The following is a 17,841-nucleotide window of genomic DNA, read 5'->3' as shown; positions in this document are numbered from 1 at the left end:
GATACTCAACGCTTCAAAAGAAAGGCCTTATGAGGTCCTGTCTCAGCTCATAATTTTGGGACAACTTTGGGTTGTCCCAAAAGTAGACTCAGGGGGTGCCTGGGTGGCTCAGTTGTTAAGCGTCCGCCTTTGGCTCAGGTCATGATCCCAGGTTCCTGGGATAGAGCCCTGCATCAGGTTCCCTGCTTGGCAGGAAGCCTGCTTCTCCCTCTCCCTCTGCCTCTCCCCTCCTTGTGGTGCCTCTCTCGCTGTGTCTCTCTCTGTCAAATAAATAAATAAAATCTTTAAAAAGAAAAAGAGTAGACTCAGAGGTGAGATTTGGGTGCTAACAATTTTTTGAGAGAAGCTCCCAGGAAACACCAGTGACAATTAGAGATGTGAGGCATTGAGGAGGAAAAGAACTGGACAGGAGTGCATTGATAAGCAAGTTGTCACCATAGGCAACAGGGTCATTGTCACCCCAGGCAACTGGGGACATTGAGGTGTCCCACTGAGGGATGGATGCCAGGGTATATTCCTCTGTCGCTTTCTATTCAAATCGCTGGTAAGGGGTGGTCCCTGAGGGGTTCAGTTCCTGACACTTTGGGGCTGCCCTGCACATTGGCTGAGCTAGCTCTCCTGGTGTGGGGAAAGTTCCAGAAGAGCAGCCCATAGATGCCAATACCTGAGGTGCGAAGCGGTCAGAACACACAGGAGCCACAGCTGCAGATGAACTCAGAGAGGGGGGGAGGAAGTGAGAAGGGCGTGGGCAGCCTCCACTCCATTTCCCTTCCACACAGAAAGTATGGGTAAGGACCATAGGTAAGGAGCTCAGGCTCACGCTGCTGGTCTGTCTGACTAGCTCCAAAGCCTCTGCTCTTTCTGGCACCTGCAGCTGCCTTCAAAACCCCAAGTATAGTGTGTCTACCCCTTACCATATCTCCTCATCCCTTTGCCCTCAGGAAAATACCATCCACTGGCAAGTTGGTGCTGAGCCTCACCACCGATGCATGTGAGGGGAAAGAAAATTTCGTCCGCTACCTTGAGCACGTCCAAGCTGTCATCACAGTCAATGCCACCAGGAGAGGAGACCTGAACATCAACATGACTTCCCCGATGGGCACCAAGTCCATCTTGCTGAGCCGGCGTCCAAGGGATGACGACTCCAAGGTGGGCTTTGACAAGTGGCCTTTCATGACCACCCACACGTGGGGAGAAGACGCCCGAGGAACCTGGACCCTGGAGCTGGGGTTTGTCGGGAGCACACCCCAGAAGGGGGTGCTGAAGGAGTGGACACTGATGCTGCATGGCACGCAGAGCGCCCCTTACATCGACCAGGTTGTGCGGGATTACCAGTCCAAGCTGGCCATGTCCAAGAAGGAGGAGTTGGAGGAGGAGCTGGACGAAGCTGTGGAGAGAAGCCTGAAAAGCATCCTTCATAAGAACTAGAGCCACAGCTGGGCCTCGACCGCCTCCCTCCCTCCCCCATCTCTGCCTCTCTGTCCTGGGTCCACACTCTGTCAGGAAACTAGCAATTACTGTCACCCTCTCATAAGCAATTCCAACCTCTCGATCTGAAGCTTCACTCACTGTCAATGATTTTTTTTTTGTCACAATGGACGCAATCTTTTTACTTCTGTGCCCCAAATACAGTGTTCCACCAAAACCTCTGTCCTATTTGTGATTCTAAAGTTCTTTACTTGTGTCATTCAAATAGGCGATAGCCAGCAAACAAAACTGGGACAGCATTCTCCTCCATTTTGTTCCTATCTGAGAAGAGAATGCATTTAAAAAGCCACACGCAGTGACTCCAAGAGCATTTATTCATGGTCTCAGCTGAGGACCTACTACATAAAAAGGGAAAGATAATAACAGAAGGTAAGCTCTGAAACTCTAAAGCACAAAAGATGCTCTGGGTCCTTTGGGGGAAAATGTTTGGAACTTAGCAAGATTTTTGAGTGATGTAGATGAAGGGAGGGTGATGCACAATTCGCCATCCATGACAGCCCTAATCACTGACTGGGGAAGAGGGTCAAAAAGCATGAGCATTGGAAATCGTTCCACCAACACCCACAGCATAACTTGTCCTACTCAGCCAGCGTGATCCATGTAAAAACCTCAGTAGCGTGGCTGTCCTTTCCACCAGCTGCTCTTCTGTTGTGGTAGAATCTGCTAGAGAAGCCCAAATTATTCCGTTTGGATAGAATTCATCCCAGCCCCAATTTTCTGGGGTTCCTCCCATAGCTATCCAAAAGAAAAAAAGGCAAGGGAAGTCTGGCAATACGTCTAGGAAGCTAAGCGGCTTAGAACACAGGAATGTTCCTCTTCCTCAATCACTTTGGAGCTTCTGAATCTGATGTAAGTGAGAAGTGAGATGAGTATTTTGGGTGCACATACACTTGGGCTTTGATCTCTAAAACATATGGTTGTGGTTCTTTGATGCGTCGGGGAGATGACCTCCATTCTGGAAAAGGTGTGTGAAGGGTGAAGGGGATGTGTCTGAGGATGCAGACCGTCATTTGTGTGGAGCCTCTTCTGCCAAAGGGGGGACATGCTGACCCATCCCCTAGCAACGGGAGGCTGAAGGAAGCAAGAGAAGACCTCCATAGGGAAAGCACACAGTTACCATCTTGACAACTGAGCAACCCCTGAAGATGTTTAACAGGCAACCCGGTGGTGACACACTCCTCCCCCTGCCGACCCCGCAAGACACAGCACCATTTCATTACCAAATAGAAATGCTCTCTATTGGACCCGTCATCGCTTTGGTTTTTTCCCCAAGGATTGGGCCCCTTTATGGGTTTGATTTGATTCCGGAGAACTGATCGACCACTCTGGCTGCGTTTCTCCCTTCCTGCGGGAGCGTGTGGCTAAGCTCAGAGTTCCTTTCCTTAAAGCCAGCAACACAAGGGCACTAAGTTCCATTCCTTGGAGGTGGCGACTTTAAGAGAAAACTCTGGAAAACTCATTTTCTTTCTTTTCTCTTCTCCCCCCATATTGGCATGTATGTCTGTCTTCTCGAACACCATATGACCTTCTCTCTATATGCTTTAAAATGTAATAATATTTATGATTTTTAAAAGAAGTTTATTACCTGCTGCGAAGGTCTTTTTAAACCAGTTTAGATTTAAAGAAAAAATTAAGGGAAACCATCAAAAATTCATTTCATATTAACAGCCTGAAAATAAACCAAAGGACATTATGTGTGCATATGTGTATAAGTGCACACAGAAATATATATATATATGTAGACTATATACATGTGTGTATGTGTGTGTATATATACACTTGTATAAATGTAGATACACACATATGCCTAAAATGTGTGTATGTGTACTTATTAAAGAAACTGACACCATATTCATCTCTAAAAGAATATTCAGAGAATATCAAGATGATTCTGGCTGAAGAAAAAGGCCGGTGGAAATTCAGGTGAAAATGTTCATTGATTCCCATTGCCTCACCTCTGTAATTTTGCAGCTTTCTGTATAAACATTAAATGTCTTATATAGCAGCAAAAATATAAAATAGTTGTCCATATTTTCACAGCTGTGGTAAAATTTATGAAATTAGAGAGTAACTTAGCAGCTTCTTAATAGAAATGGCCAGTTTTGATATGAGGATACAGTATATAAAATATATATATAGTGCTATATAAAAATATTTGGTCTCTATTTCGTTTTTTGCACCAGTATTAACACAAAAATATGTCTGGCTAGTGAGGTTTTTACGAAATCCCTGATCCTAATGCAAGAGACAGTTATTTATAATCATTTATTTTAAAAAATGAAAATAAGTGAATTAATCGAGTTAACGTTGTTACTCCCTGTGACAAAATTTTATAAGTAAATTGAAAAAGACATGTTGTAAATTAGGAGACTCAACAATAAAACATTACCTTCCAGAAACCATGTGGGATGTGATATATATTACATAAAGACACTTTCATCCATTCCAAGAGAAGATAATAAAAAGTTGCCAAAGAGAGATCTAAAAAGCCTGCTTTCACAAATATGCCCGAGAGATTCATAATTAGCAGATCAGTCACATACAAATTGTGATCTACAGCAGCATTTTTCAAACTCAGGTTATAGGCCATTAGTAAGTTGTAAAAAAAAATTAGGGAGTCAAGACTACGTTTTGGAATAGAATAAAACGGAATAAAATAGAAGCAAAACTGGAATAGAATAGATCATGCATTTTAGTGAATACTGTTTCTTGAAATATTTGTTCTGTGGGTGTGTGTATAGAAAGCGAGAATGTGCATATGTGTGCGTGTGTGTGTATTGGCTCACAAAGTAAATATTTCTTTTTTTTTTTTTAAGATTTTATTTTATTTATTTGACAGAGATAGATCACAAGTAGGCAGAGAGGCAGGCAGAGAGAGGAGGAAGCAGGCACCCCGAGGAGCAGAGAGCCCGACACGGGGCTCGATCCCAGGACCCTGAGATCATGACCCGAGCCGAAGGCAGCGGCTCAATCCACTGAGCCACCCAGGTGCCCCACAAAGTAAATATTTCTTACTGTGGGTCATGGTCAACAATCTTTTAGAAAGACTCTTCTAGAATGTACTCATCAAGATAGACTGAGTTATGCTGTAGTAACAAACAGCCCCCAAATTCTAGTGGCTTAACACTGCAAAGGTTTACTCATCAAATTTCACATGAGTTCCTCTGAGGGTTCAGGAGACTCCCAGAGGCCACAGACTCCAGGACTCAGGGTGCTTTAATCTTTGGTATTATGGTTTGTAATCACAACACAAGATTGCTAAGTGACCACACAGAAGAGAACCCACGGAGGACCCTCATCCTCTCTTTATGTTCAGCCTGAAGGAGACACACAGGCCATTTGAGCTACTCTGCATTGGCCAATACTGGTCAGTGACCCTGCCTAAATGCAAGGCAGCTGGGAAATGCAGGACAACTAATGGAAAACTTGATGAGCTTGATGAGCTTTGGAGAGAGCTTGACATTCTCTTAAAATATACTAAGTTCACATGGCCTCCTCTCTTCAAGGACAGTGCCGTGAACAGTTCTGTCACCCATATGACCACAGACTATTCTAGCAATCTTAACAGTTATAAATAAAATACTGATGTATTGTATTTATCATGCATGGTTCATTGCGAAAACAATGTTTAATTTTTGTCCTAAGATATAAAACTTATCAAACCCAGTTAGTAAAATCGTAAGAGAGGCTATGACCGGAAACAGACATTGAAGGTGTAAGGCCCATAGTCTGAAGTTGTGACCAGCTGAGACACTGCTTTTCTATACTTAAGTTCAAAAATCGATTTCCAAAAGATAAGTTAAAACTGATCATTTTTCTAGCGTTATTACTGTACTGTCATTGTTAATTATCCCTTATAAGTTAACAAGAGTTGTTTTCATGTGATCAAGGCCTTTCACTGTTTGGACTGAAAACCACATACTACAAAACCTTTGGGAAACATAGCTCAGCCTTTTAGGGTTAGAGAGGGAAATGCTTAATTGGGGAACTGGTGCTCTCATAGCCAGAGCAAGTTCTTGCATGCAAAGAGTTTATTTTGATAAAAATTTCTAAAAATCAAAATGCCAAGATTAAAGACAGTGGTTGTGAGAGAGAATAAAGGGTTCTAAAACTCTGAGAGTTTGAAATAACATCAGAACAGAATGTGACCTGGACCAAGAAAGATGATTTGGCTGCAGCTAGCTGGGTGGTTCTCTGTATCCAAAGAAGGAATGAGTCAACAGAAAAGGTGAGGAGAGGGGCCAACATTCAGCATGTGGGAGCTTAAGAAAATGGAGAGTCAGGGGAATGAAAGTTGGTGGGTGGGATCTGGAGCTGTTAAGGGTAGGGAACCACAATAGGCTTGGTACAAAGGGGAATTCCACTCTCTGAAGAGCTGAAGTCTATTGAAGACAAAGCCCAATGCATGGGAAGCCGACCTCAGTCAACACCACCCACCTGCCAATGGTCAGATTCCATGCCTACCCACAGCCTCCTGAGCCTTATTTGGGCTCCAAGGGACATTAACACCAGGAGAGGGAATAACCAGCACGAGGGACACCAGTACCTGGATCTCTAGGGGGAAAGATCCCCCCTTTCCATTGCAAAGTAAGTAGATCTTCCGTTTTTCCACTAGTCTCTTATGTATTTAGTTGCCAAGAGACCCTTTCCTAGGGTTCAAAAAATGCCAATTGACTTTGCTTGTGAATTCATAAGGGACCAGGAATTAAAGCTTAACCTGAGGCAAGTTCTCCAAGCCAGCCTGCCAGCTTCATTTTTCTCTTAGAAGAGTCTCACTGTTTTGAACCTGAGGAGAGAATGAACTGAGGTGAGAAATGCACTTGGCCCAAAGGGATGAAGACTTTGTATTGCTAAATTCTTCATGTTCAGCACTACGTGGTTTGGGGTAGAGTGAGGGTGATTGGAAATCTCGGACCACAGAGTTTTAGATGCCTCAACAGCCAAATGATTCTCAGAATCCCTTTGGTTGGATGTTAACTGACCCTGACTTCCAACATGAGGCTTCAGACCAACCAGCCCTTGCCATCCCAAGTGTGGGTGACCCACCTCACAGTGCCTTCAAAGATGTCCCTTTGCACCCAAGAGGATACCCCACCAACTACTCCAAGCTGGACAGAAGGCAGGTGCTGCAACTTGTTTCTTTCTCTGGAGCTGCTGACTGACCACAGGTGACAGATAAACCTGCTGGGAAGCTCCTGATCACAAGGATACAAGTTTGCAGGTGAAGGGGCAGGTGTGACTAGTGAGGGTACCAGCACTGCAGAGTTATTATTGACTGGGAATGTATCTCATGGTAGAACATACATCTCGGGGGGCGCCTGGGTGGCTCAGCGGTTTAAGCCTCTGCCTTCGGCTCAGATCATGATCTCAGGGTCCTGGGATCGAGCCCCGCATCGGGCTCTCTGCTCAGTCGGGAGCCTGTTTCTCCCTCTCTCTCTGCCTGCTTGTGATCTCTCTCTCTCTGTCAAATAAATAAATAAAATATTAAAAAAAAAAAAAAAAAGAACATACATCTCGGGGTGCCTGGGTGGCTCAGTGGGTTAAGCCTCTGCCTTCAGCTCAGGTCATGATCTCAGAGTCCTGGGATTGAGCCTGCATCAGGCTCCCTGCTCACCAGGGAGACTGCTTCCCCTCTCTCTCCCTGCCTGCCTGCTGCTCTGCCTACTTGTGATCTCTGTCAGTCAAGTAAATAAATAAAATCTTAAAAAAAAAAAAAAGAACATACATCTCAACCCCAAAGCCCTGTTTGTTTGGATAAAATATAACTCAGTGTGGCTTTTTGTGGCATTTATTTGTTTTCATCCATCATGAGAAATTGAAGTCAAGCATTGGTACTATTCAGGGTACCTGAATGACTCCTTTATCATCAATGTGCCAAATGTCATGAGTTTTGAGGGGACTTCATTCGCCAACACCCCAACTATGAACTTATGGTGCAAAAATTGCAGGAACACTAGATTACAATGGCTGCTTGGAGATATTTTCTTACAAGCTTTACGTCAAGGAGAGAACCAAATGGAACTTTCCAACATGAAAGGGGAAAGAAGAAACAAGTAGAGAAGCCAGGTTAGACATGTCTTCTGATATGTAAATTCATTTTATGATAGATCCTGTTGGAGCATGCCTTATATGGGGGATCAGCAAACTACAGTCCAGGGACCCAATCCAGCCTTCTGCCTGTTCTTATAAATGTACTTATATTGTAAACAGTCGTGCCTATTAGCTTTTGTATTGTATTTTAGCATGTTTTCATGCTAAAGCAGCAGGGTTGAGTAGTTATAACAGAGGCTGTACAGCCTATAATCTGGCCTTTGTAGAAAACGCTTGCCAATCTATCTCCTTGGCCTGTCCAGGAGGTCACCTGTAGACAGTTTCCGCACCTGCCGAGGACGCTCTGCTGGGGGTGTTCTCGGACTGCAGAGACGCTCCAGACCTAATGGGCAACAGGAACGAGTGCCAGGGAATCAAGGCCCAGGGGCTGGAGCCACCTTGACCTGAGCAAGGATGGGAGCTGGTGCATAGATGCTTCCTCGCCTCCCGATGGGACAATCTGAAGATTTCCTACCTGGTCTCTTCCGGGGTCCCCAGTGGGATGGGACCCCAGGTGCCCAGAGCAGTGGCTGGTAGATTCATGCAGCCTGGGCTGGTGCCTCCCTTTCCTGCCTCACACCCTCTTCTGTACCAGTCAAAAAACAGGAATCCACCCCATGATGTTAACAGGGAAGAGTGACATAAGCACCATAAAGTGAGTATGAAGAAATATCACCTACTTAATTAGAAAGGCAAAAGAGACCACTAAAGGACATGGACCAAGCAATCTAATACGTACAAGTCAGGGCCTCACTGTGAAGGAGGAGGTGGGTCTCTGGAACCATGGTGGGGTCCCTGAGAAGGGCACCACCCACCCAACTCCCCCGTGTGCCTAGAGCTGGTGCTTGAGGGCAGGTGGATGGCCTGGAAGGCCCAGACTTCTGAACAGAGGTATCAACAGTTTGGTGCACGCTTCTCTGGGGAGACTGTAATGAGGATGGTTCTGCAAATTTTGGAAAATTTGAAAACTGGGCCATAGCAGCGGCCATGGGAAGGAATGGTTGCTGCCCAGGGGATGAGGACAAAGAGCAGGTCCCTTCCCCCTCCTGAGCCTTGCCCTCTCCCACTCCCAGGGAGACACTGGCAAAGCAGGGACATGGTCACAGGGTCAAGCCCTGGCATCAGAGTGTGGGGAGGCAGGTTTATAGCTTCCTAACAGCACTGTGTTCCTGTGATCACAGCTCTAGGAAACCCCCTGCCCCCAGGACCCTGCACAGGGGCTGCTTCGGGATCTCTGGGGTTGGATCTCTGAAACCAACTCTGCCTAATGGAAACAAATAAGCAGCGTATGCAAAGCATGCAGAGTAGCTCTCAGAACTCAAGGAAAGTCTGAAGAACCAGCCTCAAGGAGTCTAGAGAAAGAGTAGAGAAAGGAGCAACCCTAGGAAGAGAGAGACAGAGGAAACGAGTGGTGGGAACATCAGAATTCCCCCATCACCAGCCAGCTCCAGCATTTATTTCCAGCTTCAGTTTTATTGGGCTCAGATTTCCAATTCCAACCATGGGTCCTGTTTGAGACACTTGCCCACCCCAAAGCCAGAGGCAGACAGGATGTCTTGACAGTCTGATCAAGGCTGTATCTAGTGTAGGAGGAGCAGCCCCTCAGTCCAAAGTCAGGACTGACCTGAGAACTAGGGGTTGTTGCTAGGCACATGCCAACCAGGCAGCAGTCTTAGGTTGGATCCTCCCAGATGCTGAATCTGAAACAAGGTCAAGTCATTTATTGGAAAAGAACATCTATATACAGAGGGCAGGAAAGTAAAGAAAGGATGGAAGGAGACTGATTCAAGGCATATGGGTGAGTGGGTTTCTTTGGGGGTCTCTGGGGCTCACTAGGGAGAGTGTAGAACACATCAGTTATCCCAATGGATGGGAGAGGGAGCTGGGGTATTTATGCACCAGGTCCTGTCTCTCCTGGTTGAGAGCTGCTCCTGGGAGCACCAGCGCCGCAGTACTCCCAACATGCCAGGTGTGTAGACTGAGCACATTCCAATGACCACAGCAGCCCCGGACACAGACTCGCATGCGCTTGGCATGAGAAGCCTGGAGAAATAGGGATGAACCAGATCAACAAGGATCAGGGGATCTGGGGAATTAGCACCCAGGGCAGCTCACATGACAGCAGTTACTGGTCACTGACTCAAATGCTTGGTGAATGGGAGGAGTGGGCAGCTTGGATTAAGTTTCCTTAGGGGGTAGGCAGCTTCGGGAGACTCTCGGTCCTGGACTTGAGGCTGAGTCAGGGAAGAGGAGGCAGGGTCTCTCTGGTGCAACAGTTCAGACCAGGGTCTTGCAGCACTGGCACTTAGGAACCTCAGGACTTGCCAAATCTCTGGTGTTCTCTCATCACCGATGCTACAGGGAGGCCTGCACCAAGCCCCCATGTTCACTGACAAGAAATACTTTTCATCAGATTTAAGTGCTTGTTTCCAGAGACCTCAGGGAGAGGGCAAAGCTAGAAAATGGCCCCATTCTGCAGCTCCCTGGGGGAAAACAGAACCAAGCAGGGAAAGTGGAGAGAAGCAGGTAAGAAAAGAGCAACAAGGGTTCTGGGGGATGGGGGACAACTAGCCAACTAGACCCCAAAGTGTCCATTGCAGGCAGCCTCACATTTTCCATGGTAAGCCTGGCTCAAGGGTGAGGTGAGGCTGCCAAGAAATGGGTGTTTTCTTGGTTCCTGCCTCCCTTCTTGACCTCACCTCCTCCATTGTCTTTCTACAGTCCCTTTCATTTCTCCTCCTTGAACAGGTTAAGTTCATTCCTGCCCCAGGGCCTTTGAACTTGCAGTTCCTCTGTCTGAAATGCTCTTCCCTTGGCTCTGCACAGGACTGGCCCACCTTGTCATTCAGATCACATGTCACCTCATTCTTGGGGTCTTTGCTTGACCACCCAATCCAAAGTGGACCCCTGGTCACTCTTGCATGTCACCCTGTTGGTTCACTTCCTAGTCTCGTCTCTCCAATGTTCTTTTATTTAGTTATCTATCTGTGCATTTCCTTCCGCTCCATGTCTGTGGGAGCAGAACCACATCTGATTTTCTCTGCTGTGTCCCCAGTGCCCAGAACCCTGCAGGTTCCCCAATCCATTTTTGATAATAGATTAAATATAATATAAAAATAAACTTTCTTTCCAAAAATATGTCCCTGCCTTTTAAAATATGAACTGAACATACAGTCCACACAATAAAGTCTTTGGTGGTTGTGATGTTGAATATAATACACACTCTGATCCAAATTCCTAGTACATTCTGGGCTCCAGCTAATGGTTTCCATCAGTCTCTCTTTAGCTTTTAAATTATAAATATTTCAGAAGTGTGTAATGGAGTGGGTCCTCCATTCTTCTTTTGGAAAGAACAACAAAAGCATATTTCTTTCTTGAATTCAAAACCTCAAGTGAATTCAGAACAAGATTTTTTTTAACACTCTAAATAGATAGGAAAGGTAACCATTTAGTATCCTTCCTATTATTCACAGCAAAGAAATAATAGAATGTAATTTACGACCCCATCAATTTTCTGGAAAAAATGTATCGCCGTCTCGCCAGATACTTTTGTTTAGGTAGATACAATAATCCATTTATTTAAGCACATTTACCAGTGCCCTTATGAGCATTTACACAGGGAAGGAGGAATTTCTCAACTGATTTAAGTTAAAAAAAAAAAAATGGCAGAAAGTTAGTAGAAAAACAGATGCCTAGAGGCAACACAGAAGTTTCTGTAAAGATTGTAGTTTGAGGGTGTGGTGCAAAAACAATGAATTCTGTTATGCTGAAAAGAAATTAAAAAAAAAAAAAGATTGTAGTTTGAGGGCACCTGGGTGGCTCAGTCGGTTAGGTGTCTGACTCCAGCTCAGGTCACGATCCCAGGGTCCTGGGATGGAGCCCCACATGGGGCTCCCTGCTCAGTGGGGAGTCTGCTCCTCCCTCTCCCTCTGCCCCTCTCCCAGCTTATGCTCTCTCTTGCTCTAGCTCACTCTCAAATAAATAAATAAAATCTTAAAAAAAAAGATTGTAGTTTGAAGTAATTTGTTTCCTAGGATGTGACACAGAAGTACCAGAATGCACACGTGTATGAGTCCGTGTGCACATGGGTGCAAGAGAGTGTGCAAACACACGTGAATCACGGTATATTGCATTACGGTCACTGAGATCCTTATAAACCTGAGAAATCTCCCCTTATCAGCACAGCACGCTGTCTGGCACACAGCATATGCTCCGTAAATGGTGGACTGGAGTAATCAATTAAGTAACTCCCCCACAAGGAAAGACGCAATAACATTTGATTCTGCTTTTTGGAACCTGACTCAGGATCGCAATTTCTAAGTGAGAACATTTTCGGTGACTCTGTCACCGGGACACTGGGGACATAGGCTGGGGCAGCTGGCAGGGGTGCCCCACTTCACTTTGGTTCTCATGGCCCCTTAGCATTGCCGAGTATCTCCACACCTGAGGTCTGAACACCTGCACCCCAACTTCTACACCTGCGGGTTTCTCGGCACGCGCCCCCCCACCCCCACCCCGCACAAGCTAGCACCCTGTGAGCAGCCCTCCGCACTGGCTGACAGGAGTTTTTGGCTGGTGAGCCCGGCTCCCTCACCAGCTCTGAAGCATGTGTTCTACTCCGTCTCCCAGCATCCCTCGGGGTGACTGAGCTCCACGTGCCCACAATGCTAACTGACACGGTAGCGCAAACCTCTTACTGGCTGCCTTGCCGCCCCTGTCTCCCTCTTGCACTCCCTTCCTGGCCCTTCCTGGGATCACAGCCCAAAGAAATCCGTTCAAACCCTTGCTTCAGGATCAGCTTCTCCGTGAACCCGAACGAAGACAGATACCTTTCATCCTGTAGTGCCGACAAAACACTCGTGCACCTGAGCACGTATTTGTGCTTGAAATGCAACAAAAAACCACAAGCTGCTTCAATGAGCATGCTTCTGTGTGAAGTCCAGACACTCCCGGACTCTCTAATGAGTCTCTCAATGACCCATGGTGAAGAGCACATCTCTTTCCTTAAAGGAGCAGGGTTTGACGGCCCCTTGAACATGGCACCCTGCCCTGAACACGGCTGACCCACCTACGCTCCCAAGGCCCCTGTTAATTAAACAAAGGGTGTGCGAGCAAAGAAAACTTTTTAATTAAGGCTTCATTGGCAATGTCAGATGGGCCAACTATGCTCTAAACCAAACAAGGAACCCTCACTCTTTTATCACGTGTCTCCTAAAATATCAAAGCACTTCCCCTACAGTGGCCGCAAAGACATTGTCTCCCATAGAGCCCAGGTGTTTTAAGAGCTCTTGTCTCCCGATTTCTTCTTGTTTGCCTTTGTCTTCCCAATCATGGTCTCCACAATGACAGCTGTTTCCTCATAGGTCTGAATGCTCTCGGTTGAAAACTTCTCGATGGACTCCATCACTTCCACTTTCTCATATGCCAACGTCCTGGGGGGACTTCTCTCCTGCAGGCCGCTGCTCCTGGCCCCATGCTCCTCGGATCCACCATGAACCACCCCAGGCCTCTGAGACTGGGGTGGAGACGGTCCCTCCGGACCAGGTGTGACCACGGGACAGGGCCTCTTGGACTCTTCATCTTCCTTTTGGTCCTCCTGTTTCTCCCCAGGCCCTTTCAGTCCTTCGGCGTTAATCTCATTCTCCTCGCTGGCAGCATGCTGGTTGGGTGGCTGTCCGTCTTCCTTCCCCTGAAGATCCCCCTGTCCGTTCTCCAGCGGGGGCCCGGGCTGCTCAGGAGAGGGCTCCACAGGGCTGTCGCGATGCAGAGAGTCATCCTCAATGGAAATGACCACTCCACCTTTGGCCGGGATAGAGGACGAGCAGAACCCAGGGTCCACATAACTTGCATCCCCAGAGACCAGCACGTACCGCCCTTTGGTGAAGAGGTCAGCTGGGGGCTCAGGGTCTTGGGGGCTTTTCACTTTCTCCTTGACCTTCTTGAATAGTTTCCCAAAGGCTTTGCTTATCTGCCCTCCATCCGGCACGTCCTCTGGACGCGCTTCTGGGGCTGCAGGACTGGCTTCATCACCTTGTGATTCAAGCTTACCTTCGCCTTCTTCTTTACAAACCACCTGCACCAGCTTTGTGTCTTCTGGACCCTGCAGGGGTAGGTCTTCTAGACTTTCGTCAGCTTTGTCTTTAGCTATGATCTCCTTTTTCCTTGGAATGTTCTTGGGGAGACCTTTTTGTCTTGGTTTTGCTGTTGTTATATCCTGCACAGCCCTAGTGAGATCTAAAAAAGGGGGGAGGGGCATAAGTCAAGTTTATCAATGAAAGAGGAAGAAAATGTATTTGTTGAAAAATAGGCTGTCAATTAATTATTTAATTAATTAAAATTTAAATTTAAAAATTAAAATTAAATAAATAAAAGAAAAATAGGCTGTCTTAGAGACCAATGCCTAACACTGGAGTAGAGTTTACAATATACAGGGCAAGCTGTTTGGGTCTGACCCGTAGCACCCATGACCCACATTAAGGTCCCACCTCTGTGACAAGCTGTGTGACTTTGGACAGGTCGCTTGACCCCTCTGGGCTTGCAGAGGGGAGGAAAGGCGCTGCCTGTTCTGACACTCACAGTTTCCAACACACTGAGTACAACTTACTGGAACCATCTATGGCAATAACGCTGGGTGTCCCCACCCCAGACCCTGCTGAGCTCATGATGAATACTAGTTAACGGAACGCATTCTACAGGGTCATCCTCGCCTTGGACTTTTCTAAAGAAGAGAGAGCAGATCTGCCTGGGTCTCCCAAGTGTTCTGAATGTCTTCCAGTACAGGAATCATATTGATCTCCCTTGCTCCATATGCGTTGCAAACAAATAAATACAAATATCCTTCAACTGGCATCCCCTTTCTCCTGGGCAAAAAGAGCAGGCAATTATTAAATTCAGAAATAATAGGAATCTTGGGCCGCCTGGACAGCTCAGTTGGTTTGCAACCAGCTCTTGATTTTGGCTCAGGCCATGATCTCAGGGTCCTAGGATCAAGCCCCACATCAGGCTTAGCACTCAGCATGGAGTCTGCTTGAGTCTCTCTCCCTCTGTCCCTCCCCCTTTCTCTCCCTAAAATTAATAAATAAAATCTTTAAAAAAAAAAAAAAAGATAGAAAGAAAGAACATTTAATTTCCAGATGGATCAGAAGAAAGCATGAATACGAAGTTCAGGAAGAAAGCTATTTGTTTTGTTTTGTTTTTTTTCTTGCTCTTCTATGATGGAAAACAGCAGAAGCCAGGGTTGAGGACCATTACCTTTCCCACCAACCCGAGAGCTGAGAGAGGTTCCATGGCTCGGGGTGAACAGCGTTGCGGGAGTTTCAATGAAGGCAGAGCTCAGCCTGGAGAAAGAACCAAAAAAAAAGGATGGTCACCAGCTTTAATTCATCAAACTACACAGACGGTCAGGGCAAGGAGTGACCCTCTGATATGAGCAAAAATGAGGAAAGCTTTCTCTGGATCAGACTATTCATGAACCACATATATACTTATACACTAGACGAGGATGGGAAGGATTTCTTTAAGCTGAAGTCATAAACTATGAAACACACATATATGAGAATTGTAAAATGGGAATTTCTTATAATCTAAAAATGTCATTTCCCTGTTGAACTGAGTTTTTGTTTTGTTTTTTTAATAGAACAGTAGCCAGCCCAGGGTGAAGTATTTAGGGCAACCAAGATACGATAACTCCAACTCTCTTTTTTAAAAATCATAAGCATTATATAAATAGAGAAAAAATTGATAAACCAATGGAGATAGCATTTAAACAAGTGGTGAGTCTGTGAAAACAGTGTTCAGGGGTTCTATGTTCTATGCTTGCAACATTTCTATCAACTTGAAGTTAGAACGAAATTAGAACTCTGTGAACAAACTAACAAAAGGGCTATCTGATGACCTTTCTGTGAAGCCTTGCCTCCAAAAGAAAAATTTTCATGCAGTCACTTATGTGCTAGTTCAAGATTTATTTTCATGTGTGCATAACGCATTCACTATAACATAATTTAGGACCGTGCAACAATCCATTGACCATAACTGCAACAAGAAAAAGAAAATCTTGCTTTCTCTGCTCAACATCTGAGCACTGGCAGTCAAGATAGAGCATCCAGAGTGAAGGAAAAGAACCGCTCCTCGTGGAGTAATACTGGGTGCTTCTTTTTTAATTCAATCTAGTCCCCCCAAATCAGCAAGACTGAATCAGAGAATCCCAACTTAATAAAGAGTGAGAGTCCTTCTATGAAGTAACTTCTGTGAGTCCCCAAACTGCTCTCTGAATGGTATCTACAGATACAGACACAGACACAGACACAGATATAGATGATGTAGGTGTAGATCTACATAATACAGATGCAGACAGAGATAGAAACACACATGTACCTGACACAAGTGTGCACGACAATGACGTCGGTGCAGGTGTAAGGGTGCACATACCTGAAGATGATGGAGATCTAGATGACGTAGGTGCAGATGAAGAATAGGGGTAGGTATTGGCGACAAAGATGTAGATGGCATTAGATGGAGGTGTACGTGGTAGAGAAGTAGATGATGTAGATGTAGTTTTAGATGATATAGATGATGTAGATAATGTAGAGGTAGGTGTGGATGATGTAGGTGTCGAAGGTGTAGATATAGATGATGTAGGTGTAGATGGTGTAGATATAGATGGTGTAGACAGTGTAGATGCAGATAATGTAGATGTAGGTGTGGATGGTGTACACATAGGTAAGGTAGGGATGGGTGGTAGGGATAGGTGTATGTGTAGATGTTATACGTGTAGACACAGATGATGTTGGCACAGGTGTAAACGCTACAGAAGTAGGTGATGTAGATAATGTAGCTTTAAGTGTAGATGTACGTGTTCACATGGAAGATACGGATGTAGACACAGATGTAAGTGCAGGCGTCAGTATATACAGATGAGTAGAGCGATGATGAAGACTGTAGGTGTAGGTGATAGAGACATAGAGAGAGATTGAGATAGGGCTAGGGAATTCAGGATAGGGACAGGAATAGAGGTAGGGGACAGCGAATGGAGATAAGGATGGGGTGGGGTAAGGGATAAGGATTAGAGATGGGGATAGGGATAAGGAACGGGGATAGGTACAGGGGATAGGGATAAGGAATGGGGACAGAGACAGGGGATAGGGATAGAGATGATTTCCCTGCTCTTCTAAAGTTAATGGAGCTCAAGTCGCAGCTCCATTATGAAAAAGACCACCCAGTGCAACGACAGCAACACTACTGACCCAACCAGCTGATGAAAACAACGATAGTGGGGCGCCTGGGTGGCTCAGTGGGTTAAAGCCTCTGCCTTCGGCTCAGGTCGTGATCCCGAGTCCTGGGATCGAGGCCCGCACCAGGCTCTCTGCTCAGCAGGGAGCCTGCTTCCCCCTCTCCGCCTGCCTCTCTGGCTACTTGTGATCTCTGTCTGTCAGATAAATAAACAAAATCTTAAAAAGAATGAAAGAAAACAATAGTAGCAGCAGTAACACCACCAGCACCTCCGAGCCCTTGCTGAGTGCCAGGCACTGTGCTATGCACCCCACCTGCCGCATCTCGTTGAGTACTCCTGGTCATCCTCCCGGCTAACGTCTACGTTCCCAGAGGCTTGAGGAGCCAAAAGCAAGCCTCTCCGTGAGGTCTTTTGCGACCACCCTACTGAAAATTTCAAACACCCCCACCATTGCCGTCTGGCCAGGCCCTCTCTCAGGTCACCAGGTACTCCATGGTGCTTGTCTTCTGTTCCAGAGTCATCCATCAGCTGCCTCCCCAACTAGGATTCCAGCTCCACACGGCCATGGAGCTTGCCTCATACCCATCACCTGGCACACAGGAAGCAAGTGGCCAGGACACGGAGTGGGGGCAGTCTCAGAGCGGGGCGCATCTGTGACCTCACCTGTTGCCTTCATTCTCAATGATCCGATGGTACCGCTCCAGCTCGTTCTTCAGCGTCTGCTGGGCGACCACCAGCTGCCGGCAGTCGTAGGAAGACCTCTCCAGGCTCCTCTCGGCCTCCTCAATCTCCTTCCGCAGGGTTTCGATCTGTTCATTATAGAGCTGAATCTCGTCATCGTAACACTCGTGGGCATCTTTAATAGCTTGTTCCAGGGCCGTGGTCTGTGGGCAAAGACACAGGCGTGAGGAAAGCCCTCCTGCCTCTTCTAAAGACACGGGCTTGGCAGGGAGAACCCGGCCTCAGGTACCCGTTTTGTTTGCTTTGCTCCTTTGTTCCTCCTCCAGTTTCACTGTCGGCAATGAATCTCTTTG

The 17,841-nt window shown here is 46.3% G+C and overlaps 2 protein-coding genes across 2 annotated transcripts in view; one reads left to right on the top strand and one right to left on the bottom strand.

The window, feature by feature from the left end:
• PCSK2 (proprotein convertase subtilisin/kexin type 2) overlaps positions 1-3,103 on the top strand; it is a 263,778-nt gene extending 260,675 nt beyond the window's left edge. Inside the window, exon 12 of the mRNA XM_045981647.1 lies at positions 942-3,103. Within this exon, the coding sequence (XP_045837603.1) occupies positions 942-1,428 (487 nt within the window). The 3' untranslated portion in view covers positions 1,429-3,103. The remainder of the gene's footprint in view (positions 1-941) is intronic.
• A 9,402-nt stretch (positions 3,104-12,505) lies between these two features.
• The window catches only part of BFSP1 (beaded filament structural protein 1), a 48,970-nt gene continuing 43,634 nt past the window's right edge, over positions 12,506-17,841 (bottom strand). Inside the window, exons 9-11 of the mRNA XM_045981366.1 lie at positions 17,471-17,691; positions 14,830-14,915; positions 12,506-13,812 (exon numbers count right to left, since the gene is read on the bottom strand). Of these exons, the coding sequence (XP_045837322.1) occupies positions 12,857-13,812; positions 14,830-14,915; positions 17,471-17,691 (1,263 nt within the window). The 3' untranslated portion in view covers positions 12,506-12,856. The remainder of the gene's footprint in view (positions 13,813-14,829; positions 14,916-17,470; positions 17,692-17,841) is intronic.

This window comes from Meles meles, chromosome 16 (assembly GCF_922984935.1).
Source record: "Meles meles chromosome 16, mMelMel3.1 paternal haplotype, whole genome shotgun sequence".
NCBI lineage: Eukaryota > Metazoa > Chordata > Mammalia > Carnivora > Mustelidae > Meles > Meles meles.
The sequence above is the reverse complement of the archived record's forward strand: the minus strand, read 5'-3'. Positions and strand labels throughout refer to the sequence as shown.